The sequence below is a fragment of the Schistocerca serialis genome, chromosome 2 (genome assembly GCF_023864345.2).
Source record: "Schistocerca serialis cubense isolate TAMUIC-IGC-003099 chromosome 2, iqSchSeri2.2, whole genome shotgun sequence".
Lineage (NCBI taxonomy): Eukaryota > Metazoa > Arthropoda > Insecta > Orthoptera > Acrididae > Schistocerca > Schistocerca serialis.
The window spans coordinates 1,072,069,514-1,072,082,370 of NC_064639.1; the positions used below are offsets into that span (position 1 = coordinate 1,072,069,514).

Genomic DNA, 12,857 nt, shown 5'->3' on the forward strand with positions numbered 1-12,857 from the left:
CTACATTAGACATTATAATTGCAGTTTAAAGGCTGAAAACGCCAGTATAAAAATAGAAAGGGAGGTGAATAAATCCGAGAGAAGATAAATGGTGTAACATGAAACGTAGTTCATATCAACCATTTGATTAAGAAAAAATTATATTAACTACATTTCATTTTACACCATTTTTCTGCTCACGGAGTTATTCAGCTCCCTTCGTATTTCTGTAATGGCGTTTTCAGCCTTTAAACTGTTATTATAAGCCCTTATGTAGGCAAGTTGTTGTGTCTGCTGCTGTCAAAAATTATTGCCTTTTACGTCATGCACTCAATAATGTTAACGTTAACATTCGACTTTCCATTTTTGAATTTTAAGTATACTGTTCGCGGTGGTGGTGGTGGTGGTGGTTGTTAGGATGTTTAAGGGGGACTAAACAGCTAAGATCATCAGTCCCCCATTCCAAAAACAGGCGAGACATTAAGGCGCGGAGCAGATAAAACCCCAAGGGGAAGGATACTCCCCCCCCAGGCCCTAAAAGAACACAAGTGCGGTAACGAATACGACAGACACGAAGAGGACAGATGAACACCAGACAAAAAAACAGAAGAAAAGAAGATGGCCGGAGACTGGTTGACTGACCACGACAACAAAAAAGGGAAAGAGTCAACCAACCGACTACACACTAAAATCTGCAACCAAATATGAGAGACTCGAGGACAAGAGACACACAGAGGGAAAGGTGCAGGACCTCCCTAAAGGAACCATAAAAAGGACTAGCACGGATAAAATGTGAAACACTGTCAGCCATGGAGGCATCATCGCATAAAATCAAAGGCAAGGTGCCCGGGAGATTGAAAGACTGCCGAAGGGTGTGCAGTCGGGGACACTCCGATAAAACGTGGGCGATCGTCAGCCGGGACCCACACCGGCACAGGGGGGATCCTCCTGACACAAAAGATGGCCATGCGTCAGGTATGTACGACCGATGCGGAGTCGACACAGGATAACAGAGTCCCTGCGAGAAGTCCGCAGGGAGGAGCGCCACACATCGGTTGTCTCCTTGACAGCCCGCAGTTTATTCGGGGCCGTCATGCCTCGCCACTCAGCAGACCACACCCCGAGCACCTTACGGCGCAACACCAGCCGCAGGTCGCGAGCTGTGAGGCCCATCTCCAAAGCTGAGGCGTCGATCGCCCCTTTGGCCAGCCTGTCAACACGTTCGTTCCCCGGGATGCCAACATGACCTGGCGTCCAAACCAAGACCACCGAACGACCAGAACGGGCAATGGCGGAAACAGACTCCTGAATAGAGGACACCGGAGAGAAGAGGGATAGCAGCGGTCGATGGCCTGAAGGCTGCTCAGGGAGTCACTGCAGATGACGATGGGCCTACCTGAGCAGAAACGCATATGCTCAAGAGCGCGCAAGATGGCCACCAGCTTTGCAGTAAAAATACTGCAGCCAGCCGGCAAGGAGCGTTGCTCAACATGGGCAGCGTGAGCAAAAGCGTAGGCAGTGCGACCTTCAACCAGGGAACCATCAGTGTAGACAGGCTCACAGCCCGCAAATGATTCGAGGAGCGCAAGAAAACGGCGACGGAGGGCCACAGGCGGAACCGAGTCCTTAGGTCCCTGTGCCAAATCCAGACGGACGGACGGCTGGGACAAACACCAGGGAGGCGTAGGTGTACAGACCCGGCAGGGAGGCAGAAGAGGTAATGACCCCAGTTCTGACAGCAGGGACTGGACACGGACAGCTACGGAAAGCCCAGACCTAGGTCGCCGTTCGGGCAGATGGAGGACCATGGCAGGGAAAAGCAGGCGACGATTGGCATGGCCTGGCGAGCTATGCACGTGGATAGCATAGTCGGCGAGCAGACGATGGCGGCGAATCCGCAGCGGGGGGACCCCGGCCTCCACCAGTAGACCATCCACGGGGCTGGTGCGAAAAGCACCAGTTGCAAGCCGAACCCAACAGTGGTGTATGGGGTCTAACAACTTCAACACTGAGGGTGACTCAGACCCATAGGCCACGCTCCCATAATCAAGCCGGGACTGCACAAGGGCTCTGTACAATCGCAGCAGCGTGCAGCGATCTGCACCCCAAGACGTGTGGCTAAGGCAGCGGAGGGCGTTGAGGTGCCGCCAGCATTTTTGCTTCAGCTGAGTAATATGAGGAACCCATGTGAGCCGGGCATCAAACACGAGTCCCAAGAAGCGGCAAGTGTCCACCACTTCAAGCAGGTGGCCGTCGAGGTAAAGTGCAGGATGAGGGTGGACCGTCCGACGCCTGCAGAAGTGCATAACTCGAGTCTTGGCAGCAGAGAACTTAAAACCATGAGTCAGAGCCCATGATGCTGCCTTGCGAACGGCGACTTGCAGCCTGCGTTCGGCGACTCCCGTAGTCGTGGAGCTAAATGAGATGCAGAAGTCGTCGGCATACAAAGAAGGAGACACCGACGACCCCACTGCTGCAGCCAGACCATTAATGGCCACTAGAAATAAGGAGACGCTCAACATCGAGCCCTGCGGGACCCAATTTTCCTGTAGATAAGAGGAACTAGAGGTGGCACCGACATGCACCCGGAAAGAGCGGCGCAATAAGAAACTTAGAAGAAAAGCCGGGAGCCGACCACGAAGACCCCACTCATGCAACGTGGCGAGGATGTGATGCCTCCATGTGGTGTCATACGCCTTCCGCAGAATGAAGAATACAGCAACAGGATGCTGACGTCGGGCAAAGGCCGTACAGATAGCAGATTCCAGCCGCACCAAATTGTCCATGGCAGACCGGCCCCGGCGGAAGCCACCCTGGGATGGAGCGAGGAGACCGCGCGACTCAAGGACCCTACACAAACGCCGCCCCACCATACGTTCGAGCAATTTGCACAAAACGTTCGTGAGGGTAATGGGACGATAGCTGTCCACCGCCAGTGGGTCCGCACCGGGCTTGAAGATGGGAACAATAGGACCCTCTCGCCATTGCGACGGGAACACGCCCTCGCTCCAAATGCGGTTGAAGATGGTGAGGATGTGTCACTGGCAGTCCCTGGAGAGATGCTTCAGCATCTGCGCCTGGATGCAGTCCGGTCCTTGTGCTGTATCAGGGCAATCGGCGAGGGCAGCGAGGAATTCCCTCTCGCTGAAAGGAGCATTGTATGTTTCAGAACGACGCGTTTGGAAGGAGAACGGCGTCCGCTCGGCGCGCTCCTTTAGAGAGCGAAAGGCGGGAGGATAGGATGCAGTCGCAGAGCTCTGAGCAAAGTGCGCGGCAAGCCGTTCAGCAATGGCGGCAGCGTCCGTGCAGACAGCGCCGTCCAAGGAGAGCCCAGGGACACCCATAGGGGTCTGGTATCCGTAAATCCGCCGGATCCGGGACCACACGAGCGAGGGGGTGACATGGGAGCCCAAGGATGAGACATACCTCCCCCAGCACCCCTGCTTACGCCGTGCAATAAGACGACGGGCGAAGGCACGGAGCATCTTAAAGGTGATGAGGGTCTCAAAAGACGGGTGCCGCCTATGACGCTGGAGGGCCCGCCGACGGTCGCGAATAGCCTCAGCAACCTCCGGCGACCACCAGGGTACAACCTTCCTCCGAGGGAGGCCAGAAGAACGGGGGATGAAGCCTCGGCCGCTGAAATAATGGACGTGGTGAAAACACGGACCACCTCGTCAATGTCACCCTGTGGGGAAGACTCGATAGTTGCAGCGGAAGTAAAAGCCGCCCAGTCAGCCCTGTGGAGAGCCCAGCGGGGCAGGCGCCCAGAAGAATGACACTGCGGCAGTGACTAATAGATGGGAAAATGGTCACTACCACACATGTCAGGATACTCTCTCCAGTGGAGGGATGGGACAAGTCCAGGGCTGCAAATAGAGAGATCGATGGCCGAGAACGAGCCATGGGCCACACTGAAATGCGTGGTAGCACCGGTGTTGAAGAGGCTAAGGTCGAGCTGAGCCAACACATGCTCCACGGCCCGACCGCGGTCATCGGAGACAGTCCCACCCCATAGAGGGTTATGGGCATTGAAATCGCCCAGCAGCAAAAAAGGTGGTGGCAGTTGGGCTATCGGAGCAGCCAGGACATGCTGCGCGACAGCACCATCCGGTGGAAGGTAAATACTGCAGACGGTAATAGCCTGTGGCGTCCACACCCGAATAGCGACAGCCTCTAAAGCTGTTTGTAGAGGTACAAACTCGCTGTGAAGAGAGTTCAGGACATATATGCAGACGCCACCAGACACCCTTTCATAGGCTGCCCGGTTCTTAAATTAACCCCGATAGCCACGGAGGGTGGGGGTTCGCATTGCTGGAAACCAAGTTTCCTGCAGAGCAATGCAAAGGAAAGGATGATGGCTGATAAGTTGGCGGAGCTCTGCTAGATGGTGGTGGAAACCACTGCAGTTCCACTGGAGGATGGTATTAGCCATGGATGGGAAAGGCGTGAAGGGACTGGGGAGGCAGATTACGCCTCCGGGGCCCCTGCTGCTGCTGCTGCTGAGTCACCACCTGGACAACAGCTATCTATTGCATCCGAGGGACTGGCGAGATCCATGTCCTCAGCGGACGCCAGAATCTCCACCTCATCCTCAGACGCAGAGTTTGTAGGAAGCGGTGGAATGGGTGCCACCGCACTGTCGGTAGCCTTGGGGAGTTTCTTCTTCTTCTGCTTCTCGCGCTGCGCCTTGGGTGGTTCAGGCTGGGAGGGCGTCACTGGGTCAGTCTCAGGGACAGACGAGGACCGTGTGTCCCGACGACCAGGGTCTGGCTGTTGTTTGAGCCACTTGCGGCTGTCGGCTTTGGAACCGGTCGGAATGGGCGAAGGGAGGTCCCCATGGGACCCCTTCCTTACGAGAGTAGCCGAAGAAGTCTTACGCTTCTCCGGCTTGGTAGGGGGGACTGATGTCCCCGATGGTTGGGGGGGGTGTTGCTCCTGAAGTAGATGGAGCAGGAGCAACAGGAGGTTGAGTGCCCCCCACCATCAAGGGGGCAGGTGTGGGACTTCGACTCTGAGAGCTGACTGGAGCGGATGGAATTGGAGAAGGAGTGACAGTTGCGGCATAAGAAGCTGTCAAGCGCACTGGATGAAGCCGGTCATATTTCCGCTTCACCTCAGTGTACGTCAGGCGGTCGAGAGTCTTGATTCCCATTATCTTCCGCTCCTTCTGCAGAATCGGACAGTCTGGCGAGCAAGGCGGATGGTGTGCACCACAGTTCACACAGATTGGAGGCGGCGCACAGGGATGATCAGGATGGGATGGTCGACCGCAATCGCGACAGACAAGGTCGGAAGCACAGCGGGAAGACGTGTGGCCAAACTTCCAACACTTGAAGCACCGCATCGGGGGAGGGATATATGGCTTGACATCACAACGGTACACCATCACCTTGACCTTCTCAGGTAACGTGTCACCCTCGAAGGCCAAGATGAAGGCACCGGTGGCAACTTGACGATCCCTCGGACCCCGGTGGACACGCCGGACGAAATGGACATCTCGGCGCTCCAAGCTGGCGCGCTGCTGGTCATCGGACTGTAAAATTAGATCGCGGTGAAAAATATTTCCCTGGACCATATTTAAGCTGTTATGTTGGGTGATAGTAACAGAAACATCCCCCAACTTCGTACAAGCCAGCAAGGCTTGTGACTGGGCAGAGGATGCCGTTTTTATCAACACCGATCCGAACCGCATCTTGGACAAGCCCTCCACCTCCCCAAACTTGTCCTCTAAATGCTCTACAAAGAACTGAGGCTTAACGTACATAAAAGATTCCCCATCAGTTCTGGTACAGACAAGATATCTGGGCGAATACGTCTCACTGTCATGCAATGCCTTTCGTTCCTCCCATGGTGTGGCGAGGGAGACGAACGATTTGGGGTCGTACACATTAGCCTTAAAGTGAGCTTTGGAAAGCTTAGAGACTGCTGACGGCTGGCCGCCAGCGAATGATGATGTACCACGCTTCATTGCGGGTCATCGTCCCTGATGCCACCTACTCCGACCAAGGGCCCTCCCCACGGGCGTCACCCAGCCACAGCAATAGCCACCTGGCAGGTTGGCCATTGCCGGGAGTCCCGATGCCCCAGGGAGATGGGCATCTACCCCTGGGCATAGGTGGGGAGTGAACGGCGCAGGCATCAGTAGAGTGATCCCTGTGTTGTCAGGGGCTACAACCAAGAGGGTACATGGCCGCCCCAACACAACGGACTGGCTACCGTCCTGGATGTTAGGTGACATGTGGTCCATTGTCGTCGTCAGTGCAGAAAACGGCCCTGCACAGTGCTTGGCAGAAAGTGCACGCAGGAGCGCATCCATGCCCAAGCGATGGAGAGCGGTTAAGACTGCAATGCAACGACGAATAAGATGGCGAAAGTTCTCAACACAACACGGACACAATGCACCAAGTAAGGCGCCCTTCCCCAATCGGCTCGCTCTTCGGAAAAATTTTTAGACATGGAAGTCAAACCCGACAGGGGACCATCACATAAGGCCGAAACGTATGAGACTCCTTTTAGTCGCCTCTTACAACAGGCAGGAATACCGCGGGCCTATTCTAACCCCCGATCCCGCAGGGAGCGTGGGGGCGGGGGGAGACGGCGTAGCGTGGGGGCGGGGGGAGACGGCGTAGCGTGGGGGCGGGGGGAGACGGCGTAGCGTGGGGGCGGGGGGAGACGGCGTAGCGTGGGGGCGGGGGGAGACGGCGTAGCGTGGGGGCGGGGGGAGACGGCGTAGCGTGGGGGCGGGGGGAGACGGCGTAGCGTGGGGGCGGGGGGAGACGGCGTAGCGTGGGGGCGGGGGGAGACGGCGTAGCGTGGGGGCGGGGGGAGACGGCGTAGCGTGGGGGCGGGGGGAGACGGCGTAGCGTGGGGGCGGGGGGAGACGGCGTAGCGTGGGGGCGGGGGGAGACGGCGTAGCGTGGGGGCGGGGGGAGACGGCGTAGCGTGGGGGCGGGGGGAGACGGCGTAGCGTGGGGGCGGGGGGAGACGGCGTAGCGTGGGGGCGGGGGGAGACGGCGTAGCGTGGGGGCGGGGGGAGACGGCGTAGCGTGGGGGCGGGGGGAGACGGCGTAGCGTGGGGGCGGGGGGAGACGGCGTAGCGTGGGGGCGGGGGGAGACGGCGTAGCGTGGGGGCGGGGGGAGACGGCGTAGCGTGGGGGCGGGGGGAGACGGCGTAGCGTGGGGGCGGGGGGAGACGGCGTAGCGTGGGGGCGGGGGGAGACGGCGTAGCGTGGGGGCGGGGGGAGACGGCGTAGCAAAATGCCCTGCCAAGTGGTTGGCAATTACATCGGAGTCAGTAGAAACTGCTCCATTCTGTGAGGGCGCTGGGACACTGACAGGGGTCCGATAGTCATAGGGGCAGGGAATCTTTGCCCAGACCTGCGAGGGAGTGACATGGTGGCCAAAGGCAGACACATACCGCTCCCAGCACTCCAGCTTGCGTTGGCGAATAAGGCGGCGTGCCCATGCAAGCAGCCGTTTGAAGGCGATGAGGTGTTCTACGGAGGGATGTCGCTTGTGCCACTGGAGTGCCCACCAGCCACCTTTAATCGCTTCAGCGACCTGAGGCGACCACTAAGGCACTGTCCTCCGCCGAGGGGACCCAGAAGAACGGGGAATTGCAGATTCTGCGGCTATTAACGATGCTGTTAGTGACTGAGTGAACCACCGTATCAATAGTTACATGAGAAACAGGGACAATAGCGGCAATGGAGGAGAACAAGTCCCAGTCAGCCTTATTCGTAGCCCACCTACAAGGGCGCCCAGGAGAGTGACGCTGTGGCAACGACAGAAAGATCGGAAAGTGGTCACTACCACACAGGTCGTCATGCACACTCCAGTGGACAATAGGTAAGCGGCTAGGGCTGCAGATCGAAAGGTCGATGGCGGAGTACGTTCTGTGCGCGACACTGAAGTTTGTTGACGCACCGCCATTTAAAATCGGAACACAGCCCCGTCAATAAACACTCAATTGTGGCGCCTCGACCTGTTTCCACTGATCCACCCCACAGAGAGTTATGGGCGTTGAAGTCTCCCAGTAACAAGAAAGGTGGCGGCAGCTTGGCTATCAGCGCAGCCAGGACATGCTGCGTGACATCACTGTCCCGTGGAAGCTAAAGACTGCAGATGGTAAAAGCCTGTGGCGTCCACACCCGAACAGCGACAGCCTCTAAGCTGTTTGGAGTGAGACAGACTCGCTTTGAAGTGAGTAAAGGACATAGATGGAGACACCACCAGACACCCTTTCATAAGCTGCCCGGTTCTTATAATAACCCTGATAGCCATAGAGGTCGGGTTTCACATTGCTGGAAACCTAGTTTCCTGAAGAGCAATTCAGGAGAAAGAGTGAAGGCTGATATGTTGTCGGAACTTAGATGATGAAAGGAACCGCTTCAGTTCCACTGGAGGATGGTATTGTCCATGGCTGAGAAATACATGATGGGACTGGGGAGGCCGTGTGTTCACTTGCTGCCACCGTTTCAGTACCTGCACGAGTGACATCCATGGCGTCTGACGGACGGGCGAGATCAAGGTCCTCAGCGGACGCCAGGATCTCCACCTCATCCTCATACGCAGAGCTCGAAGGGTGCGGTGGTGTCGGTGCCACCCCAAGTTTTTTGGCCTTAGAGGTCTTTCGCTTGGACTTCTCTTGCTGAACTTTGGGTTTCACCGGCTGGGAAGGCATCACCAATTGATTCTCCAGGACGGAGTAGGATCGTGAAGCCCTACTACCAGTCGCTGGTGGGGACTTATGCCGGTGTCTGGTGTTATCCTTCTCGCTGGTGGAAGCCTGGCCTGGGAGGGATCCAAGGGAACCCTTGCGAGCGAGAGTAGCCGAAGACGTTAGACGCTTCTCCAGCTGAGAGGCAGGGACGGACTGACGGATGGGTGGGAGGATGTTGCTCCTGAGGTAGGTGGTGCAGGAGCAACTGGGTTGGTAGAGCCCCCCCACAGGCAAGGGTGCAGGAGGAGTTGTACTGCTCATCGAGCTGTGTGGAAATCTCGAAACTAATGGGGCTAGCACAGTTATTGTAACAGCAGCGTAAGAAGGTGTCATTCTCACAGGATGTAGTCTATAATATTTCTGTTTGGCCTCAGTATAAGTCAGTCGGTCCAGGGTCTTATATTCCATGATTTTGCTCTTTTTCTGAAAGACTTTGCAGTCTAGCGAGCAAGACGAATGATGCTCTCCGCATTTGACACAGGGTGCATTGAGTATTGGGATGTGATGGGCGTCTGCAATCTCGACCTGTGGTGCTGGAATGGCAGTGCGAAGACATATGGCTGAACTTCCAGCACTTAAAGCACCGCATCGGGGGAGGGATATAGGGCTTGACGCCACAACGGTAGACCATCACCTTGGCCTTCTTCGGTATTTCATCACCCTCAAAGGCCAAGGTGAAGGCACCGGTAGCAACCCGATTGTCCCTTGGACCCCGATGAACGCGCCGGACGAAATGAACACCTCTACGTTCTAAGTTGGCACGCAGGTTGTCATCAGACTGCAAAAGTAGGTCCCTATGAAAAATAGCACCTGGAACATATTTGAACTCTCATGTGGTGTGAAGGTAACGTTAACATCCCCGAACTTGTCACAAGCAAGTACCCTGCGTGACAGGGCGGAGGATGCCGTTTGTATCAGTACTGTCCCAGAGCGCATTTTGGGCAAGCCCTCCACCTACCCAACTTTGTCCTCTAAATGCTCGACGAAGAACTGAGGCTTTGTGGATAGAAAATACTCCCTATCACCTCTCGTACGAACTAAGAATAGGTTGGTTGTTTGAGTGTTTAGGGACCAAACAACAAGGTCGTCAGTCCCTCGTTTCAAATTTAGTCCATTCCGCTAATGTGACGTCTCAGGAAAGTCAGAACAATAAACGGGAAAAGGCTAAAAAAGTTAAGGGGCAGTCATGTTGTCAATGGTAAAAACAAAACGAGGAAATTCAGCAAGAGAACGAACCTAACGCTATGCTGAAGCAGCATAGGCAAGACCACCTGTGACTTAGAAGGTACAACCGCTAGAATGTAGAAAGTACGTATGGGAGAAGTAGACTAACCAAACCTTAAAAGAAAGGGTAAAAGCAGAGTAAAAGGGGAAGAAAAGAGGATTTCGGTCAGGGAGGTGAATTGGGAATCTCCGAACACTGCTTACAGTGGGAGACACCCAAACACTCACCGCCCTTCCCCAATACCAGAGAGAGATTAAAAACCTTGAAACAGAACAAAAACCACTTTCCCAGAGGAAACTGAGAACCAGTGAGACCATCCGGTGTTCCTCAGCCACCATCAAAAGTAAAGTGTGGGGGAGTCTGTACTTACACACACAGCCAAAAGAAGGGGGCATTCAACCAAAATGTGGGCTACTGACTGGAAGGCTCTACAACCACAAAGTGGGGGTAGCTTATCACGCGAAAGAAAACCATGGGTCAGCCTGGTATGGCCCATGCGGAGATGACACAGTGTGGTCGTGTCCTTTCGGGAGAGTCGAAAGGAAGGACGCCACGGGCCTCCTGTCACCTTAATTGCACGAAGTTTATTAGACAGGGTAGTAGCCTCCCAAGAATTGGCCCATGACTTTGCGAAGTGGGATTTCATGTGAAGCCGTAAATCCGCTGCAGGAGGGGTTACAGAAACGAACTAAGAATAGGGGCGAAGAACTATTACCGCCATCCTGAGACATACGCTCCTCCCACAGCGTGGCCACGGATTGGAACGTTTTCGGATCGTACTTCTGAGCATTAAATTGTGCCCGAGAACGCTTAGACACTGCTGGTGGCTGGCCACCGGCGAGAGATGATGTACCACGCTTCATTGCGGGTCATGCGCCCTTATGCCACCTACTCCGACCAAGGGCCCTCTGCACGGGCGCCACCCAGCCTCAGCAAGGACCACCTGGCAGGATGGCCATTGCTGGGAGTCCAAATGCCCCAGAGAGATGGGCATCTACTCCTTGGTATACGTGGGGATTTAACGGCGCAGGCATCAGTAGAGCGATCCCTGTGTTGTCAGGGGGTTACAACCAACAGGGTACATGGCGACCCCACCACAACGGACTGGCTACCGTGGTGGATTTTAGGTGACATGTAGTCTATGGTCGCCGTCAGTGCAGAAACTGGCACTGCACATTGCATGGCGGAAAGTGCACACAGGAACGTATCCATGCCCCAGAGATGGAGAGCAGGCAAGACTGCAATGCCCACGACGAATAAGCTGGCGGAAGGTCTCAACTAAAGATGGCCACAATGCACCAAGTAAGGCGCCCTTACCCAATCGACACGCTCTTCGGAAAAATTGGGATATGGAGGTCAAACCAAACAGGGGACCATCAAATAAAGCCGAAACATTTGAGACTCATTTTTGTCGCCTCTTACGACAGGCAGGAATACCGCGGGCCTATTCTAACCCCCGAACCCGAAGGGGGGAATTCGTGGAACTTTGAACACTTCTTTATGCACCACCAACAATTTTAGACCCACTAACGCGCAGCACCAATAAACAGGCCACGCACTGTAGTACCTACGTTTTAAGGACACTGATGGTCTAGGATGAAACTTCAAACTACGTACACAACGTTTGTCACTCAAGTACCTTCAATGTGGCACATTTCCTGCAGGTTTGTTTAATAAGCCCCCCAGCTCCAGAACAGGGAAATTTTAGTTCTTTCTGTCCTCACGCGATTCCATGTCATGTTATTGTACTTTGTTCAATACTAACGCAATAGGTCGAGTCGGTGAAGTGTTTCAAGAGGCGCACTGTAGAGTGAACCTGGTTTTGTGGAACACCTTTTAGATGCTTCTTACGGAGTGCACTGAGTGCAATCACGTGATCCTCCTTAAGTTTACACACCTGCGAAAGAGGGACGTGCGTGACCCGTCGGGTGGTCTGCCTTCCATCACGATGTTAGCCAGTACCTCATGGGCCTCCGCAACACATGTCCCGTGAGAGGAGCTGAACTCTTAAATAGTGGATGTTTTGTGCCCACACCGTTTCAGTATGCCCGTACTCATTTAATAACGGAAGTATTCGGTATCGCTTTCTGCGTGTATACCCCACACTCCTCGACAATGTGTATTTGTGGTTGGAGTTCACGGGCGATCAGCGGCGACGTTATTTATTAACGCCCTTAAACGTGTAAGAACATAATAACGAGAATGAAATAATTAAAACTTTTGTCACAATATGTAGTAATACGACAAACTAACACTCATTCCGATCATGACCCACATTCAACATCTCACTAGCCATAACGGAAGGTAAGAGAAACTGAAAGTTGCTTCATATCGGATTCAAAATACCTCCATCTGTCGTAGAGAAAATAATGACACAGGGAAGCGTAACTGGCTGAACACTTACAGAAAACTTGGGTGGACCCGTCACCGTATTAACACTTTCAGAACTACTCCTGAAACGTCTAAAGAACAAGTTGAACTCATCACAATACTTACAAACACACCAGACACTTGCGTCTTCTCGCTGCACCAAGAGGCCATGGGGCCAATGCCACAACTGCTGAGAGTAAGGTGGAAACAGTGATCTGTAAGTTCTGAATAATCAACAGTCTTATTCCCACTAATGTCAGTATAGGACTATTGGCTGTCGACACGTAAAAACTCGCGACGGGAAACATTAAATGGAACATTGCTATTAACGCTACCCCAGAAACGCATAATATGATCATTTCGTCTAGAACTTCTGATAACAAAATGTTGACGACGTGTGTGTGTGTTTCAGAAAATAACGGCATTATATTACGATGTGTCCCCACTAGCAACAATGAGTGACCCGCAGTCGAGCAGCCGACCCGAGCGGAACACTGCTCTCTGCACCTGGCGTAGCTGCCAGTCTGATAGCTCTTCGGAGTGGTCACAAATAAGCTG

The 12,857-nt window shown here is 54.4% G+C and overlaps 1 protein-coding gene across 1 annotated transcript in view; it reads right to left on the bottom strand.

Annotated features, from left to right (window-relative positions):
• The window catches only part of LOC126456629 (uncharacterized), a 151,212-nt gene extending 138,742 nt beyond the window's left edge, over positions 1 to 12,470 (bottom strand). The window contains exons 1-2 of the mRNA XM_050092373.1: positions 12,434 to 12,470; positions 6,542 to 7,244 (exon numbers count right to left, since the gene is read on the bottom strand). Coding sequence (XP_049948330.1) covers positions 6,542 to 7,244; positions 12,434 to 12,470 — 740 coding nt within the window. The remainder of the gene's footprint in view (positions 1 to 6,541; positions 7,245 to 12,433) is intronic.
• Positions 12,471 to 12,857: the final 387 nt, after the last annotated feature.